Source organism: Grammomys surdaster, unplaced genomic scaffold (assembly GCF_004785775.1).
Source record: "Grammomys surdaster isolate TR1022 unplaced genomic scaffold, NIH_TR_1.0 126178, whole genome shotgun sequence".
Lineage (NCBI taxonomy): Eukaryota > Metazoa > Chordata > Mammalia > Rodentia > Muridae > Grammomys > Grammomys surdaster.
Window position 1 is genome coordinate 6,155,403 of NW_021620984.1, and position 20,585 is coordinate 6,175,987.

Here is a 20,585-nt window from a genome sequence, read left to right on the forward strand (position 1 = left end):
AGGAAGGAAGGAAGGAAGGAAGGAAGGAAGGAAGGAAGGAAGGAAGGAAAAGAAAAAATCTAAAAATATAATGACACAGAACATTAAAAGATATTTAAGCTTGCCCAGGTCCGATGAGTTGATTCTTGAATTCCATTTGTTCTAATTAACTCGAGTACAACATGGCAGTAACTTTCTAAGCTGGAGTCTCTTGAATTGATTTGCTCATGTTATACAGACTTGATAGGAATGTCAAAGGTGAACTTAAGCTGAGGAACCAATCCATTACTACCTTACTGTGCTGCTTCTTCCAGTGTGGGCCCTGGGTCTACAACAGTTCTTGAACTTTTTACCCACACTACTTGGGTTTTAAGGAGCCTACAAGAAAATTATACAGGCTGTTTAAAAGGCACCAGTTTAAGCTATCCAGTGGTCTGTTGGAGCCTATTGTTCAACTTGGTAGCTTAACCCCCTACTACAGAAGTTCACAAACTCGGCCCATACCCCTGACTCTGTAAGTTATCTGGCCACACTGTTGTTTCCTTTGTGTCAAGGACAGACAACTGTGGCATGCCTTTAATGGTGGACACTTTGGGCTGCTGGGCCATATGTGCAGCTGGTTCTTCAATCCTTTATTTAGTTCAGGGACTTCAGAGTTTGGGTACCAGCATCCTTAGGTGATAGATTTATTTCCAAATCCACTATTAAGTATTTAGGCATTATAAGTAATTGTACTGGGTATATCTGGGTATGTGTAAGGAATACGTTGCCTAAAGGTAAGAAAAATGAATGGCTTTAAATGAGAATGGATCGTTTCCTGGAGCTAGTGAGAAACTCAGTGAGGGATGTCCTTGCCACACATGCCTGAGGAGTTCAGTCCGTCACATCCCTGGGGAAGACTGGGTGTGGCAGGACTTGTATATAATCCTCATGTTGGTGAGGCTGAGAAAGTGAGATTCCTGAGGATTGCTGGCCAGCCACCCTGGCATGGTGCAGCCCTAGGTCCCAGAGAGAGACAGCCATCTCAAAAAAACAAGGCGAATGACTCCTAAGGCGTGGAACTAAGGTTGTCCTCTGCTTCCAAATGACTGTATATGCATGTATGTTCACACATGTGCACCTGCGTGTGTGGTGCACACACATACACACTCACATAAAATAAATGATTTTCTATATGACCTTACTTTCTTTAGTTTCTGTTTATTTATTCTCTGTAAGAATTTAGAATTATTCATTATATAAGGCACTGGTTTTGTTTGGTTTTTTTCCAGCTTTCAATCAACTCTGAACATGTTTAACTATATATTCCTGACAGCAAACTGTTGGATTTGTAGTGTCACACTTGAAACCTGATGATGAGAATGTTAAAGACTGAAAAACAGGTTTTAAGGGATCAGAATGCTTAGGTCATAGTTCACATAGTCTCCCAGCTATAATGGATTTGAGATCCAGGCTGATGACTGTTTTGGTTTGATACACCTTCTGCAGGCAAACCTTAATAAAGACTTGAAGACCACAAGTAATTAAATGAGTAACCGAAGGTAAAATGAAAGCAGCTAAGTAACAATGCGATGTTCTATATTTTAATTTATTTTAAAGTATCATAAAATGAATGCCAGGCAGCCTAGCCATTGTTTTGACATCAAGTGAGTTAAAACTATTTTGAACCCAGTAGATAATTTTAGCTTCCATACATTTCCAGGTAAATTTAATCCACAAGTATGGGATTCATTTGCTTTAGATCTGAAAAATGTCATTTTGGGAAAGGCGTTTGATGTTCAGGAAATCATGTGAGACCTTTAATAAGCCTCTTAAATCCAGAGAATTATGTTTTGCCGGAAGGAAATGGAACGTATACCTTGAGTTTTTCTTACCTCTTAAGTGAAAACTTTGGATATTGGAAAGATTTCGAATCTGGCTAAGTGCAGCCAGCCTCGTTGGTATGTTGCTAAAATCAGAGCATCCAATGTGAAGAGAGAGAAATCAATGTGTATCCTGGGAGCTTAGTATAGATTCTCCTACAGTGGTCAATAAGACCAGAGCATGGAGACATTTTAGTTAAACAATTTGATGTAAATCACCTTCTTTGTCCAACAAGGACCTTAAGAAGAGAACGAGCTATTCAACATCTCCCTATAGTGTATAATAGATGCACACTATACAGTAGTGTACAATACACTAGAAATGTTTTTCCAGGTGTCTTTGTGTCCTTAATACAGCTTTCAAATATGCCTTAGGGACAGGAGCTGAACACCAACTGCCAACTCTTTATTCCGATCATCCCCATTGTATAACACATGGAAGGCAACAAACTGTTTTCGAAGAAGATAATAATATATTTAGTTAAGCTTATTATGGTTTCCTTCAGCAATTGAACACTTTCTATTTGACTTTTTTTTTCCTGCCCTAATCTCTCATTGAGAAAATGACACAGATGACTTTGAGTGATGGTACCACACATTTCCCAGGGGTGTTTTTCATTTGGGCACCTGAATTTTCTAACATCTTAAGCCATTTACTTCCTATTGGATGAATAGCATGGTTATATTAATCCTATGAACAACAGATGAGTATTAACCCATTTTTCTTAGCAACATATAAGCATGTTATAACTTCCATGATTTTGTACTTCAGAACTAAGTATCAATTTATTGATATTTTATGTGATACAGTTTAGAAAGGCACATTTAATTTACCCCAAATTATCTTACCACTATAAAGCTAATCTCTTGGTGGTAAGTTGTGAAGTAATACTTTGAAAGACAGAAATTAAAAATGAAATTACTCTGGAACAGTACAGACCTGCTCAGACATAGAATAAAAAAGCAAAATAGCAAATGTGTATGGGCCTTGGATAAGAGTAGAAATGATGACTGCATGTGGAAAAATGAGTTTGAATCCCCCACGTGTAAGTAACAAGCCAGTCATAGTTATGGCCACCTATAATCCCAGCCCTGGGAGGCAGAGGAAAGAGGATATGGTATGTCATGGGGCTGATGGGGAGGTATGGATTGGCCACCCAGTTTAACAAGCTTCAGTGAATAAAACTATCTCAAAGAGTAAGTGAAGAGCAAAGGAAAAGGACATAGTTTCAGGCATTTAACACACACACACAGCGGGGCAGGAAGAAAGAATGAACTTAATTCACTTGGACAAAGAGAAAGAAAAAACTCATGCTGTGAAGGAAACATTGTAGCTTCTCTGACCGTTTGAATACCCAGGGTAGCAGAAGGGGGGCAGGCAGGGCTGACGAGTAATTGGAAATTATCAAGATCCTCAGAGAGACCCAAAGACAAGTTACTAAGCAATGGCCAAGAAGACAGGAAATGGGGACACCAAGAAAGAGGAGGAAATCCAGTCTTTGCCCCCTGCTAACTTTATATTTGTGACATGACCAATAGACGGATACATCATAGAACACGGGGTGGGAATAGAGTATAAAAGGGTGGTCCAAAGGCAAATCAACAAAGAAACGGATCTTTCCATTTCCAAAGTCAAAAGAGTGAGCTTTGATTGTGCTCCATATCCAGTATTCCTTGACGTGTGTGTGTGTGTGTGTGTGTGTGTGTGTGTAGTCACTGGCTGCACAGCGTTCCAAGTTAATGAGGCAGCAAACCTTTGTTGTTCCTGTCCTGTTGTTGTTGTTGTTGTTAAATAGAATGCCCCTCCCCTCACAAATCCAAAACCACACAGCAACTGTTAGTGTTCGGTGACCTTTCCCACCAACTGTCTTTGGGGCTTCGAAATTGATTTTCCTCATCTCCGTCTCTGATAATCTGTCTTTGAGTGTGCCTCTCTAGTTCATCGCCAGAGTGAAAACAGTGGTACAGATAGCTGAAGAACTGTAGGCAGGCATCACGCAGGGCATCATTAGACATGAGAGGGAAATCAGTCAGCTCCGGTGTGCTCTGTGTTAAAAAGTGGCCGCTGCTGCTTTATTACTAAATACAATGGGGGCATCCTCACAGGAGTCAACTCTTTTTCTTTTTCTTTCTTTCTTTTTTTTTTGTCATTCCCAAATATGGTTTGAGGAGTTAAAAAAAAAATTCAGTCTTTATTCTACAAACCTCATGGGGAAGCCAGGTCAAAACATATGCTTTTTTATAGTAATCTCTGCTGAATTTTTTACATATGAGCGTATGGTCTGGCAAGGAACTGTAGGACTGATGACACAGACATGAGCCTCATGGGGAATTAGGTGACAAGATCGTTTTCCCCTATGGAAAGTCATTATGCATGCTTCATGTAGCTGAATTTCAATATTCATGAAGTATTTTTGGAGTTCTAAACATAAAGGAAGCGCTATATTGAATCTTAAGAAAAGTTTTTTTTTTAAGTGGTGGGGGCAGGGCAGGGCTTAAAGACCTGCATTGATGATAGCATATTCCTCTTTTATATGTTGGCATTGGTAAAGGTATTTTGCCTTTCAAAAGATAGCTTTCCAACCTCAAAACTAGCCCGACTCTACCAGATACGAAACACATGTCTTATGATATACCAAACATATAGACATAGACCTTTCCTTCTGGGCCTAAGAACCTGTACATATATGCTTTACCACCTCTGTCCTGAAGTAGTTAGTTGTTATACAAATAATAATCTTGATTCTTCCCTTACATATTGGAAAGGTATCAGAATATCCTGAACGCCATTATTTTAAAACGTTAGACACTGGTGAGGTGCTGCTCCGTCAGTACTGTCTACATGTGGGTATTAATTATGTGCCATGGTGCCCATGTTCTAATCTGAATCAACTGATAAGAGTAGTCTTTTAGATAGAAGAAGTGTCTCACTTATGGGAATAAAAGTAACTGACTTTCCCCCGCCCCAGTTAAAATAATGCTTTCTCTTGTAATAGCAAAAGTGGATTATACATTTAATAGACTAGAAACTCTTCTGAGGACACGGATTTTTTAGTTCGACTAATATTGATCAATAATGTTGCTGAGGGTTGAACAGCACTTTGTGTCCTTTTCGGCACTTGCTGTTCCACTGAAGTGAATCCCTGGGACCTGTGTTTGCGTTCTTAACAATATATCAATTTATCAATATAACAATATATCAAAGTTGCATTTTTTATCTAAAGAAAACAATCTCATGGCAATTTAAACCTAGAATTTGAAAGCAGTCCTTGCCAGAATTACCAGTCACAGTGCATACTCATTGCTCAGGCTTGCAAATTTAAACAGAAACGTCTAATCTGAAGTCAGAATCTTGTAAACTCATATCATCATGTTTATAGATATTCACGTTTCTAGTGTCTGGTATGAAGGGCTGAGACCATGATCTTGAAAGTCACACAGACTCAGGTTCAAATCCCATCTGTCATTAAGAAATTATCCAGGCCACTTCATATCAGTCATTGTTTTGTTTCTGTGACAAAAGACTTGAGGAGCGAATGGTTCATTGGAGCTTGTGTTAGTCTGCCATAGCCTGCTCCATTGTGCTTAGGTTTGTGGCAAAGCAGGAATATGATGCTAGGGAGGAAGAAGAAGAGTGAAGCATCTACCTCGTTGTACTCAAGAAAGGGAGAGGAGAGATGCAGGAAGAGACCTGAGAGGGGAAGATATGAGAGGAGGAGGGATGGAGGGAGAGATAGATGAGAGGGGGGGAGGATAGATAGATAGGTAGATAGGTAGATAGATAGATAGATAGATAGATAGATAGATAGATAGATAGACAGACAGACAGACAGGAAGGATGAATATGTGGAACAAAGTAGCCTTTCTAGGGCATTACCTCAGTGACATAAGCCTTCAAGAAGGCTTCACCTCCCAGTGTCCACCACCTGCCAAAGATGCCATTGCATCCTGACTCCATCACTGGATTGGAACACTGACGAGTTTAGTAATCACATGTCTGAGTGAATTCCTCCCACTATAACCAGCAGTACTGGTAACTTTCCTAGAGACTGCCAACTCCTTAAATATGTCTTCATCTTTTCTTTTCTAGGCAGTAATTCACCTAAAATCATGAGTTTGTTCCCTCCTTTCTCCAACACTCACATGGCACTTACTATATTTGAAGTATTTTATAGTCCTTTACAGTTAATTTAAATCTCATAACTCCTATGACATAAATAAATACAGAGAGAGGTTAAAGAACTTTTCCAAAGACATGTACCCAGAGACTAGGAAAGATTTTAAACGTTAGCAGTCTAACTTCCCAGGTCTCTGCTATGAAGTCCTTAACCTGTTTGATATATTTAGCCTTTTTAAAATACACAATAAGTGTGTGAGTGTTAAAATGGAAAATACTTAGCTATGACCCCATAAACGCATCTTGCATAAAGCCTATACCATATTATGGGAGAGAATGAAAGGACAGTTTTAACCTCTTGAATATAAAAAATTATAGCCTGCTGGCTGCACTGGACACCTTAGAATAGGATGTAATAATAGCTCATGCTAGGACTTGGTTCTGAACAGTATTATCATGCTAAATGAAAGCCATGAGACACAAAGTGTTTTGAAATGTGAACGCCTTTTTAGTGTTAACAAGGATCTGAGAGAACGTGAAGCTGAGAGAGTCGTGAGGTAAGAAGCAGATGTGGGATGAGTCGGAGGGGAGGGTGCAAGACTAATGTCATCAAATATATTGTATGCAAAGATTAATAAACTAGGAAAATTTAAAAAATGGGGACCCATGGCTCCAGCCGCATATGTAGCAGAGGATAGCCCTGTCTGACATCAGTGGGAAGGGAGGCCCTTCATCCTGTGGAGGTTTGATGCCCCAGTGTAGGGGGATGCTGGAGCGGTGGGACAGGAGTGGGTGAGTGGGGGAGCACCCTCATAGAGGCAAAGGGGAGGAGGGAGAGGGCGGGTGGGATGGGGTGGTTGTGGAACGGGGAAGTGGGATATCATTTGAGACGTAAACGAATGGAATGATTAATAAAAAAAAAAATTTCTTTTTAAAGAATCTTAGTTACCTGTCCCTAAGATTTTACTTGGTATTTTTGTTATGCATTCCTTAACTTGCTGCCTAAACACGTTTAAGCTGCATTTCTGAGGCAGTTCGCCCCAGTGTCCATAGCTCAGCCTTCAGTGAACCTGTGTCATCCACAACCTGCCTCACTGACCTCTTCGTTGATTTTGGTTTGGTTTTAAAACATGGTCTGGGAGTCTCTCCCTCCACCAGTCTCCACAAGCTTTCCCTTGCTGATTACATTCGACACACGCTAAAATTAAAATGGTTGACAAGGACCTGAGCAGCTGGCCTGCCAGGCTTAAGAGTCCTTAGCAGTAAGGGAGCAGGCTAGGAGGAGAGCACACCCATGGCTATCTAGAAAGTCAGTAAGGAGTCAGAACACCAGCAGGACATGGGTACATGCATGTACATTCATGCACATGAGCACATATTCTCCTGTAATGTGCATACAAGCACAGCTATGAAGGATGACCAATTTTATAATGTGAAGTATGAGGAACTACTCAGAAGGCCATTCATCCATTGTGCTGCCTGGTTCTCACCTTCACTGTGTGGGTCCCACAGATGGTCCAGCATGCTTTTGTCCAGGAGACAGTGTGACTGACATAAGTCCCCCATCTCTCAAGAGGTCTACTTGAGACCATAGGGATTGTTTGGGCGCGGACAGCCTGCTATATACCATCAAAATCATTCTCAGGTCACTTTTAGGATGTCATTCTTAAATTGAAACATTGCCTTAATTTTAACTGTTAGAAGCATATGAGGGTCACTGAGATGGATCATCAGGCAACAATGCTTGCTGTCAAGTTTCACAACCTGCATTACATCCTTGGGACCCACAAAGAGAAAGGCAAGAACTGACTTGCACAAGTTGTCTTCAATACACACACACATACACACACTCAGATAGATAGATAGATAGATAGATAGATAGATAGATAGATAGATAGATAGATAGATGATAGGTAGATAGATGTTTTTAAAAATACATGAAGCGGGGGCTTGGGATGTAGTTCATCTGGTAGAGCACTTGTCTAATGGGTTTAATGCCCTGTATCCCATAAACCAGAGGTGGAATGTGCCAGCACACACTGCAGCCCAACACTCAAGAGGTAGAGCTGGAAGATCGGAAATTCAATATCATGTTCAGTTATATAGTGAGTTCAAAACCAGCCTGAGTTACATGAGACCTTATCTCAAAACAAAATATATGAGGCGAATGAGAAGGAGGAAGGGGAGGTTAGGAAAGATGGAGGGAAGGAGGGAAGGAGGGAGGGATAGAGAAACAGAGAGAGAGAGAGAGAGAGAGCGCTAGTCCCTGTGTGTCCATTTTAACATATTCCTATCTTAACTTGCCCCGTATCTTACGATGATATTCTTTCCACAGGCATTTCCTATTCAAAACAGGGACAGGGACGACGCCACTGTTCAGTACGGCAACCCCGGGATACACAATGGCATCTGGCTCTGTTTATTCTCCGCCTACCCGGCCACTTCCTAGAAACACCCTATCAAGAAGTGCTTTTAAATTCAAGAAGTCTTCAAAGTACTGCAGCTGGAGATGCACCGCACTGTGTGCTGTAGGGGTCTCGGTGCTCCTGGCCATACTCCTCTCCTATTTTATAGGTAAGAACAAGCTTTTAAGCTGTTTGGCCTGTAAACTGATGCATTCTGCCATTCCGTTAGTTTTGTTTGCTCTAGAATATATTGAGTATTATTTTGTAAAGGCAGTGTTGAAACAGATTAGAAGTCATGAATTTCTTATGTAATCTCAGTAGATGTGATAAGTAGGAAAACTAGCTTGGTAGGCAGGTCATTGCTATAAGGCGCTACGTGTATTCATGGACATGAATATGACTGTTTGTTATTGATGCCATCACTCATGAAACTCTGATGTCTAGGACATTTCCTACACAAAAAAAAAAAATCATTCATGGATGTGCAGGATTCAACACTGTAGGGCCCTCCTTCAGCTCATGCTCATTAGTTAGGGACTTTCTGCCATTAGGTGGCTTTTGGTGAACTCAGCTGTCTACATATAAAGTTCAACACTAAGGACCATTATCTCATATTCAGGAACACTGCAGAGAACTGAGCCTCATAAAGAAATGCGAGATGATGTAGCCATTCATATACGGGTGGATCTCGTCTCTTGTAGTGTATTGCTCGTGTTTCCCACTTAGTCATATACTGGATGCTGAGCGCTCCGCCTATATTTCTTTATGTTTAACTTTTTCATAATGTGTTTGAGCATCTATACTGCTGGCAATGGCTTTCTTAAATGTCAGAAAGACTCCATGGTATTTTGATCTGCTTCTAGGGAATAAGGGAAAGCCCTCCACATTGAAATGCTAATGGTATCCACTAAGATAAATCACAGGCTGTGTGGCTCATACACCAAGAGCAACAGCCAGTGATGCATCTCCAAGTTTACAAAGCAATTTGTGATGCCCCATGAAATTCTATCACGAAAGACGAGTATCCCAGAGCTCTCTATAGAATGCTATATGCTCTTGCAGCGGGCCTCCGCCAGTCCCGGCAATACACCTCGGATATAAATTATGTACTTGGGAATGTGAAGTAACCATTTGGAGTCTCTGTGGTTAATGGAAATGCAGAACTGTAGAGCATGAAGGAACGTGGGAGATAATTGAGTCAGGGATGGCAGCCGTGTGGCGTGTTACGGACCTGTTATTTCAAACTCTTAGACCATGGAGGACATCACTAATGATTCAAAGCTCGGTTTCAGTCTGAACATGGAGATACCCTCATTATCCTCATCAGGGTGCTCAGACAACACTCCGAGCAGTCACCACCCGTCACTCAGATGGAGGCAAGATGAAATCCACCCATCCGTCATTTTCTTTATCCACGTTTACCTCATTCTGCTAACAGACCAGATACTACATCATCACAACATAGCACCCCAGCGAGACCACACTATGTCTCTGATGCTCTCAGGGGAACGGGTAGCTTCAGTACTAAGAGGTCATTTCTAGTCATCAGTTAGAAAAGACCCTGGCCATTAAGAGAATCCTCTTTAGTTAGCTGTATAAATTATTTGTAGCTGTCAAAAGTGTGCTGTAGAAGAATTTGAAATGAATTTGAAATGTGTGAGTCTTAAGTGGAACGTGATCAATTACCCATATGTGTTTGTAGGGGATTTTTTTTTTTAAGACGTGGTACATGCCTCATGGATGCTGTTGCAGGGCTGGACTTGAGCGTTGGGATGTCTAGTTTGTATCTGTTCTGATTGGCAGGTGTCTAGCCTTGCGGTGGTTTGTCAGCTTGACTTGATTTCATCTTATTTTGGTAGTGTGACTGCCAGGGAAAGTTAGCATCTGGTGTGATGTTTCATGACTACTTGCATTCTTTTGAAAAGACCCATCAGTAAATTATAGTCCTATAATTATAATTATAGGACTTCCAAATTTAAAAAAAAAAAAGCTCTGTTTTTGCATTGGCAGGTTTATTATTTGGTCCCCCATTCCACTTTGTATCTTCTGGTACTATTAATACACATGTGTCCCTTTGCTTTTTCTTTACACGGAATAGCTGAAACACTATGTGTTCCTTTCAGCTCAATAAAGCTGTTTATAGCACATGTGTTTTGATTGCATTAAGGTCATGGGAAATAAGGCAATAAATGCCAATGTTCTCTAGCAAAAAAATAACTCCAGTAATCAGAAAGTCTGCTTAGAATTCTCATTGACTTTCCTGTGTCCAAATGACTGTCACACTCACAAGACTGATTTTAGATCAGTTAAAGCATTTTTTTATTCCTTCGTCAGTTTGTGTGATAAATCTTGTTTTGATTAAAGTTGTTGCCTTCACCCTTGAAAAGAGAATAGGCCACTTGTCTCAGGAGGGTTGTCCTTGGCTAGTTAGTGTGCCTGTAAAGCAGGGATGGGTGGAGTGTGTGTGGGGCGGGGGGAGTGATGTCCACCCTCATGCTAGATCGTATGCTAGTCCCATAGCACATAGGCATCACTAACAAGACAGTTTCATCCTTGGATCTACTTCAGAACGTTCATATAACATGACACCACCCTTAGACCTTGGTTTTTCATCTCTCGGGTTCATTATTTATAGGAAGCAAAAGCTTAAGAAATGAGATTTTTATAAAGCTGAAGAAAGGATTCCAAAATATTTAAAAATGTTTTTCATACCTTCCAGTATGACAATGAAAGGTTTGGAGCATGAGTCTCTCTGTACCCTGCCTCAGTCCTGAGGTGAAGACCCAGGAGGGCTGAGGTGGATAACTTCTGAAGACTAGGGGATAGAGGGAGGAACACACAGACTTTGGTGTTTGTTTTTACTTGTTTCTGTGAAAAATTCAAAGAACACAGAAAGACCTGTGTAGAAGGTGAAAATTAATTGCAATCACAGGACAGCACTCTCAGCGGCTAGACAGGTAAAAGTGCTCACGGCTGAGCCCCGAAGTCCGTTTGATCTCTAGAAACACAGGGTGGAAGGAGAGACCCTAGGTCGCTCAAGTTGTCCCTTGCAGCTATTTTTCCATTCGTGTGCAGCTTGAGATTCATACCTGCGTTTATTTTGACCAGTCTTTCCTTGTTCAGTCACTAGATACTATCACTGCAATTTTATTTTTAATTAACCAGTCCCCATAACACACGGTTCCATGCATGTGACATGCATGCGGTTCCATGCATGTGACAATGGATTTGCGTGTCCGTGTCACTTGGTCAGACTTCTTCCCCAGCAGAAATTCTTTGAAGGAAAGGTGCCACAGGAAAGGAGGTGCTGTAGTGGGCGGTGGTGGCGCACGCCTTTAATCCCAGCACTTGGGAGGCAGAGGCAGGTGGATTTCTGAGTTCGAGGCCAGCCTGGTCTACAGAGTGAGTTCCAGGATAGCCAGGGCTGTACAGAGAAACCCTGTCTCGAAAAAACAAAAACAAAAACAAAAGGAAAGGAGGTGCACTTTGAACTTTGTAAGCCATTTTAATGTCACTGCCCATTTACAGAAGCGCCTATGTCCTGTTGTCTCTGTGTTTTATCATTGTATTAATCGTTGCCACTCTCTTACATTTAACATTTTTTTGTTCTGATGTATTACTGCTTATATCTTTTAGTGTTTATTAGTCATTTGAATTTCTTATTTCAGAAGCAGGCATATTTTCCTCCGTTTTTTTCTCATTGGATATTTTCCTCTGCATTTTTTACACGTGTGTATTTTTAATGTGTGGGGGCGTGGCACCCACATACCACAGCATGTGGATGGCGGTCAGTTCTGATTATGTGTGTTTCGGGGTTGGCAACAAGCACCCTCACCCACTGAGTCATCTCACTGACCCTCTAATCTGTGTGCGTGTGCGTGCGTGTGCGTGCGTGTGCATGCGTGCCTGCGTGCGTGCCTGCGTGGGTGCGTGCGTGCATGTGTGTATGTGCTCATTGGTTGTGTGTGTTGGGGTGGGACATTGTGTGTATGCTCGAGTGTGTGCACACGCACAAGTGAGCACTCATGCCCTTTGAAGGGTGGTTAGGGACCATCTTGCTGTAAGTTCTACGAAACTAACTGGAGTGATTCTGGGTCTGTAAAGTAGGCTGGCCTTAAACTCACAGTAATCCCTGTGTTTCTGCCTCCTGAATATTGAGATTACAGGAGTGGTCCACCACACCTGACTTTTCTGTTTTGTTTTGCTTTGTTTTTTAACCTGAAGCAGAATTTATTAAAAATATGAATATTTTGCCTTCTATATTAAATATTTTATATTATTAACTTGATCAAATTCATTTTTGCCACACATCATACAGACTTGTTAAACAGATATATCAGTGTTCCTTACAACTTAGAGCTTCCACACCATACCTGTAAAATCTAAGTGGCATTTTAAAACTACTTTTAAATTTATTCAGAAACTTCATGAGTTTTGGTGCTACGCAGAGATCCAGGGCCTCACGCATGCCAGTCACGTGCGCGACCAGCGACCTGTAAGCATTCTACTCATGACCTACAGCCTAGTTCCTTTGTAGCCATTTTAAATCAGTGTTTCCTGTATCCTCTGGTAGATATTAAGGGTGCAAGTTGGCTCTTCATTCTAGAAACTCGGACTCAATGTCTCAGGCTGCATGTAAGAAACATTCTTTAATATTACGTGCTTTCAGCATACTTGATAGAGAAAATACCCAAAAAGCAAACCGGGAAAATACCTAGTTTTAGCTAAAATACTGAAACAAATGCTTTATGTAGCCAGTTCTTTTTTTTTTTATTAGCCAGTGGGAAAGTTATATATGTACACATACATGGTCACATGTTACATGTATGTGTTATGTACATGTGGGGTCCAGGTGTCATCATCTTTAGTTTTGAGACAGGGTCTCTCTTTTTTTGTTGTTGTTACTCTTTCACAACAGATTTTACTGGTCGAGGAGCAGAGCACACAGACATTCCAATTCTGATCACATGTACCCAAAAAGAGCCATATATTGTGCTCACGTACCCAAACTCTGAAGAGTCCCATTGTGTTCATGTATGCAAATGAAGAGCTACACATTGTTTTCCTTTGAACTTATTCCAGTGATGTCCCAGCCTCAAACTTGGCAAGTTTCCCTAAGACCTCTCATACCAACCAAATGCTCAGCATCCTCAGTTCCACCAAGTCAATTTTATGCCACACACAGAACACGCACAAAATTTCCATCTTTCACAGCGTATTATCACAACTCTTAGGAAAAGGAACGGCCATGACCACAGATCTCACAGTTCTGACAGGGCGAGGACCAAAGACTGGCTTTCTTACAAAATGGTTCTACTAGAAACATGGGACCAGGTATAACTGAAGCTATTCCAGACACAAATGCACGACTGAGACTCCAAACTGCCACTTAGTATGCTTTGTATTGAAGGATATAAAACTAGCCCCCTCTACGGAATGTTATGGTGACCCCCGAGACAGTCACAGCTTCTCCTGATTCAATATCCTGCTATTTTCTGGTTGTACCAAAAAATAAACAACCAGCAAATGATTTAACCTCTTCAAAAAAAAAACATTTACACTTAAAAAAATGGGATGATGTGGGATTCCCTCACCTTTGAAAAATGGTTCTAGAGCTACTAAAAAAAACCTCACATTTACAAAATAGTTGATGAAAATATTCCTCTGGATTGTACAAGAAGGCAGGCAGGTCCCACTGACAGACGTGATGGATGCTTAGGCTGGTGGTCTCTTGCTGAACCTGGAGCTGGCTCACTGTATGAACTGACTGGCCAGAACGCTCCAGGGATCTGCCTGTCTCTGCCTCCCCAGTGCTGGGATCACAGCCACGTGCCACCACACGCAGCTTTTCACGTGTTTGTTGGTGACATGAACTCAGTGTTTGCACATCAAGCACTTTATTGACTGAGCCATCTCCCCAAACCCCTGATCTAGCATGTTTTCTTGAACTGGAGCTTGAGAGATGACAAGGGGAGTGGGGTGCCTGATGTTAATGATAGGTCAGTGAAGACAGGCATACGAAGAGGAGCTAGCACATATGAACAGCGGTGCCTAGAAACTACACACCAGACATTGCTTGAGATTATATATGGATGTCCACACTTCGATTCCACAACCCAATAGACTATCCCCAATGAACTAAAGTAAATCAAGAACCCTGCCTAAAGTCACACGGCTAAGACATGAGGACGATGAGTTCAGAAATGGTCAAGTACCTCGTTTTATTTTAACTGTATTTTATGAGGTTTCTAAAGGACCAGAAACGGGGAAGAGATTTAAGAAACTTAAACATTAGAGTGAAAAACAAAATCATCTAATCTGTGTTTATAAGGTTGCTTTCGGGGCATTCCGAATGAGGTAACTTGATGAATGGGGGGTCCAGACTTGTGCTTTTTCACACTTGAATGAGCCCAGGTGCCGCTTGGGAATCTCCTTGAAACATGCATTCTGAGTCAGCAGATCCGCAGTGAGATCCGAGATTGTGAATTTCCAATACGCCCCAAGATGCTGCTGCTGGGGCCCATGGAACATATTTGGGCACAAGGGTCTCCACGGGGCTGTCAAATGCTCCATTTGATGATAGCAATGCCCTGTTGGCACCCTGTCCAATTCATTAACTGCCAGTCACCTCTGGACGTTGAGCACCTCCAAGTGTGGCTCGTTAATCTAATGGAGTGAAGTTCTCCTTTTCCTCTTAGTTAATTTAAAATTGAACAGCCACAGGTGGCCAGTGGCCACCCTTTGGAGACTACAGGACTAGGACACTGGTAGAAAACAAGGTTTCTGAGGAGATCGTGAGGCTGGCTGGAAAGGAGCGAATCAAGTACAGTACAGTCCGTGTGTTATCACTGTGCATATCCCAATTAGGGATTGGGAACGTCTTCTCAGTAGTCACATGATGATTTTCTTTCTACTTCTGCGCTCCCAATTAAAATCCTCTCTGACCTTTAAGGTGATAGGCCCTTACAGGATGGAAAGCCCTCTGATTACTAAGCTCAGTGTTAAGTCTGAGGATGATACTGACTGTAGAACTATTTAAAAAAAATTACCTGACCTACTTTGATGTCCCCTAATATATTCATTCTCCTTTTTTTTTTCCACTCCAAAATTGGAATTTTAAAGATGAGCCGTAGCCAGTGGAGTGGGTACAGAGGTGATCTGTTACTCACAGAAACCACTCTTGGCATTCGCAGTTCTACAGTGAATAGCGGTCTCGGTTCTCCTGCTTTCTTTACAGAGACCTGTTTTCCTTTGGCGAAGGGTAACCTAAAGATCCAGACACTGCATCTTGCTATGTGAACATGGGTAGCAGCATTAAATATAAATCAAAGTCAAGGTTGGACTTAACACCACCTACAGCTGCCACAAGCAGTTCACGGGAGCTGAGGAAGAAGCAGTGTTATCAACATTTGACTTTGGGTTCTGTGTACCACTAGGCAGAGTCTGAAGAGTCTGCATTTTCCCCTCATAGGGAGCCTTGAAGGTGTTTGCACAGTGTGTTAGTGTTTTTTTTTTGTTTGTTTTGTTTTTTGTTTTTTGTTTTTTTGTTTTGTTTTTTTCATCGCTGGGACAGAGTGCCTGATAAAAGCAACTTGAGAGTAAAGGTTTATTTTGGCTCACGGTTCCAAGGTGGAGCGCGCAGAGAAATGGCTGGCCACAGGCTGCAGGCAGATGTGCAAGATGCATTCACAGACAGGAAGCAGAGAGACAGGATTGAGTTTCACATCATGTGCTTTGGGACCCCGGAACGTGATATCAGATTTAGGGTGGTCTTCCAGCCTCATTCAACCTAACTTAACCGTTAGGTCCCGTGGGTATTCAGAGCTTTGTCTCCAAGGTGGTATTAGATAGTACTAAGTTGACAGTATTAATCATCACAGGTATGTTCTTCCAACTTAAGGAACATTGAGAAAACAGAAATCCTATTAAAATGTACTGTGCTAGTATAGTTTCTTAGCTTCTTGTCCTTTTGATTAGTTTTTTTCCTAACCAATAATTCAGTTGACAGCAGATATTTGTTCTCCCATCTATAATATGTAATTCAGTGGTGGTAACATTCACCAAATTTTGTAACTGTCATCCCAGGCAATTTCATAACACTTCTACCAGTCCCTAAAAAGGAATCCTGTGTCCTTTGACCCTTGCTTTGCGTTTCTTTGTAACAACTTGGTGAGTTTTTTTTTCCTGTAGCCGAGAAAAAAAATAGCTGAATTTTTTTTGAGGTTTATGAATTTACTTCCCGAAGACTGCAGATAATTCAGCACTATTTTTCTTTTGAGCGCCTTCCTGACATGTGCTGTTAACCAAAGAACCACACGAATTTCCAATTCTCCTTTTCATTTTCAAAATATATATGTTGTTATTTATTTCCATTGAACTGCTGCTCCCAAGTGAAGTGAGTCTGAAAATAGATGTTGTCATGTGTCTGCTAAAAGGGCTGGTGAACAACAGGAACATACCCTGGACCTAGTGAAAAGCAGCCCGCGGAGCTGGCTCACTGCAGTTAGGACTCCTTAGCCGCTCTCTGTGCTACTTTTGAGCATATTTGCATGTTTTGAACATCTTTACCTCCCTGTGTACCTTGAAGTTGATTATAGTACTAGCTATATATATGCAACTCAGGCTTAGAAGGAAATACATGCCAACCCTTTCTGCATCATAGTCAACCAACCAGTTAAATATATGTGGTAAAATAAAGAGTGTGGTGACATTCTTTTTTTTCTTTTTAGACATGGCTTTGTAATAAAAGTGCCATTTTAGTGGGTTGTAGATCACAGCCATGCCGTGAATTACAACCCAGTTTTCACCACAGAATCTTCCCTTAATCCTTTGACACATTACATTTTTAAAAAAAAAAAAAAATGCATTTTACCTGAGCTGGAAAAGGGAGTGTTCTATACTATTGTGATGTCATCACATCACCGGAAAGCCGTGTTGCCCCGAATTTTAGAGGAGGGATATTGTAAAGCTGGAATTTTAGAATCAATATTTTATTTTCTTATAGCCATGAAATTAAGACACATTTAAGTCTTATTCAATGGTAGATGGAGTCGCAGGGTCAAACAGCCTACCTGAGGGGAAGGAGAAAAATCATCTTTTAATTAAACGAACCTCAAGAGCACTCTGCGGCTTTGAGCACAAAAAGAAGACAAAGCTATCAAAAACTGAGTGCTACAAAAAGGGGGAGGGGAGGTGTTGTTTGTTTGTTTGTTTGTTTGTTTTTAATAACCACAGTGCTTTGCATTTCTGCATTCCTTCAACACTCTCCAAAGTTTGTCGGTATCGTTTGGGGTTTTATCCTGCCTTTCGGTAGGGAATCTTCTCGGTGAATTTTCAGAAAACATTGTCCACTTCTAACACAAAGACATAGAAAAGAACTGGAGGTCACTTAAAACCCAGCCGCCTACGCCCAGCTCTGCAACAGCAAACCAGTGATTCCCGCTTGACCTCCCTGAGAAAGGCCTGTGATACCTGCAGCTGACTTGTGACAGTGTGGATTTTTGCTGCTTTTTATTAGCATATTTGGTTTTGAAGTCATCCTCTTTTTTTATTATTTCCACAAAATGAAAAGTACTTCCTAGATCAGGAACCCCCTCCCCAAGCTCGTATGCCTCTCCTCTCCCCTGCGAACAGTTTATGTCGCTCTTAGCTTGGTATGAGGCTAGCTAAAATAAATAATATCAAAAATCCTGTGTTTAAGCAAATTGGTTTTTTTTTATTTGAAAATTGGGATCTATTGACTTGGAAACTAGTCTTGATCACTAACAACTAGAAATAACTTTAAATTCAGTTCATCTTCAGCTTGTGCTAGTGGTAAACAGCTCGTATGAGATGTCCAGGTGACGTTCTCCATCTTAGGTTGGGGGGGGGTGTCGGCACGTGTGGTGTGTGTCTGTGTGTGTATGTGTGGTATGTGTGTGTGTGGTGTGTGTCTGTGCATGTCTGTGTGTCTTGGTGGTGTGTGTGGGTGTGGGTGTGTGTGTGTGTGTGTGTGTGTGTGCAATACCCACAGAGCAGGGAGAGGACTGTGAGCATTGAGAAGGGTAAATGACTGTGTAGGCTACTCGAACTTCCAGACTTCTCAGTAACTTTACCATGAAGTCTCCATGGACTCCGAAGTCAATGATTCCACCTTAAAATCGAGCAGGTGAAGTAATGCATTCTTCTGCTACGTGTTTATAGTTCCCATATCATCTGTAAATGTCTACAGGCTGCCCACCCTGCCCTTCTCTGTCAATGGTAAGGCTTCTAAAGCTTCTACTTTGGTGCCTTTAGTGGTGTAGCCATCTGCATAGGAGGCACACATTCATCTACACAGCCAGTGACCATTCCTGTATTCAGCAGGTTTGTTGATTGAGTTACTGCTGTGGAAGACACACTGTCACAGATTCAACCATGATAAGATTGAGGCAATCTTATCTAGTCACTAGTCAATGCCCTGTTATAGGTGGTAATATTTGGTAATATTTTGGAGGAAGGAGACACCTAACAATTCATTACAGTTACCATCGCTATTTAAATATAAGAGGAGACGAGGTAGGGGGGGAGGGTGGCGGTGACTCAGTGGTAGAATTCTGGCATATCCTGTGCTCTCACCTCACCCCTCACCAGGCAAGAGAAGAGGGGGTGGGATATAGGGAGAAGAAGAAAAAAGGAAGACGTGAGAAAAGGAGAGAGGGAGAAGGGGAGGAGAGGGAAGGCACAGAGGGATTATGGGAGACTAGCAGAGCATATAGAAGTCAGAGCGTATTGAGTCTGAGCATTCGAGAAAGATTTCTGCTAAGACCTGCATTTTGACTTAAGGACAAACCTTACAGTTTACAACATAACCTAAATGTAACTCAGAAAGTCAGTTGTCAAAGACAAAAAAAAAAAAAATCTGCATGCAACTCAGAGGAAAGTTACGAGATGCATTTTGATTCTTTGTTGATTTAACTAGAACGTTTGTCACAGTTAACATCTATAAGTGGAAAGAGATGTTACTTTAGAAATTTTGGGGTAGCTGAGCTAAATTTGCCACAACAATTTATAGTCTTTTTCTTTCTTTCTATAACATACATACTTTAAATCTTTTATTTATAAAGCATGTAAAGCATGTTCAGAGAATAGTTTTTAAAACTGTTAAAGAAGCAATTCTGAGTCTTCTTAAAACATTGGTTGAGTGCTCTGTTGTGAAGAAATTCTCAGTGTGTGTGTGTGGTGTGTGGTGTGTAATGTGTGGTATGCATGCGTGTTGTAATGTGCATGTATGGTGTGGTATGTAGGTGTGTGTGTGTCTGTTGTGTTATGTGCATGCATGATGTGATGTGTTGTGGTGTGTGATATGCATGTATGGTGTGGTATGTAGGTATGTGTGTATATATTCATGTGTAGTGTGATATACTTGTCTGGTGTGGTATGTGAGTGTGGGGGTGTGTGTGCTGTACATGTATGGTATGATGTGTGTCTGTGTGTGTGTAGTGTGGGGGTGGTATGTGTTTGGGGGTTGTTATATTTCAGAGGTTATGCATAGTAGAGGTGTTTTCTATTTGATCACAGAAGAGTCAGCATATGGAATTTCTGCTACTGGGACAGTACTGGAAGTGGGAGGAGCATCGCTTCGAGTGCCTCCCGATGGGCATCTTGCTCTGTGGTTCTTAGGCAGTATCTCAGTATACAGTTCACTCTGACTTTAATCTTTTATGCCTCTAACTCTCAAGTGCTGGGATTTAGAGCACTCCCTACACATCCAGCCCCCACTGTACATTTTAAGCACACATCATCCAATAAATCAAAGAACAATTGCATTTTCTAGTTAGACCCCCCTCTACACAATACTAAGAAACTAGTGATTTAAAAATGTACCACACTCTGGCCGGTCCTTTCTCAGTTACATCTCACACCCATAATGTATCCATGTTTCCAAAGAAGCCAGTGTTGCTACACTGTGGCTTTCTTTGCTGCACCCCGCCTGACTTAGACTGACTGGCAGGCCCGGGAGGTCTTCACCTCACCACTTAAGCCACTGGAAGTCCCAGGAGGTCTTCACCTCACCGCTTCAGCTTCAGCCTCAGTTCATCCAATCCTCTCTGTCTTTTTTGTTCTAACACACTGTCTTCCCCCAGACCGTTTTCAGCCTTCCCGATTCCCAGGAGAGAAGGCTTCCTCCCGTCCTCCCTTCTCCACCATGGAGAAAGCATGCTCTTAGTATCCACCCAACATGATGCCTGCACACAGCTTCTG

General features: G+C 41.5%; 1 protein-coding gene across 2 annotated transcripts in view; it reads left to right on the forward strand.

Moving 5' to 3' along the window:
* The window catches only part of Tenm3 (teneurin transmembrane protein 3), a 445,726-nt gene that overhangs the window by 268,608 nt on the left and 156,533 nt on the right, over positions 1 to 20,585 (forward strand). For both annotated transcript variants that reach the window (XM_028757645.1, XM_028757644.1), the window contains exon 4: positions 8,294 to 8,532. In XM_028757645.1, the coding sequence (XP_028613478.1) occupies positions 8,294 to 8,532 (239 nt within the window). The remainder of the gene's footprint in view (positions 1 to 8,293; positions 8,533 to 20,585) is intronic.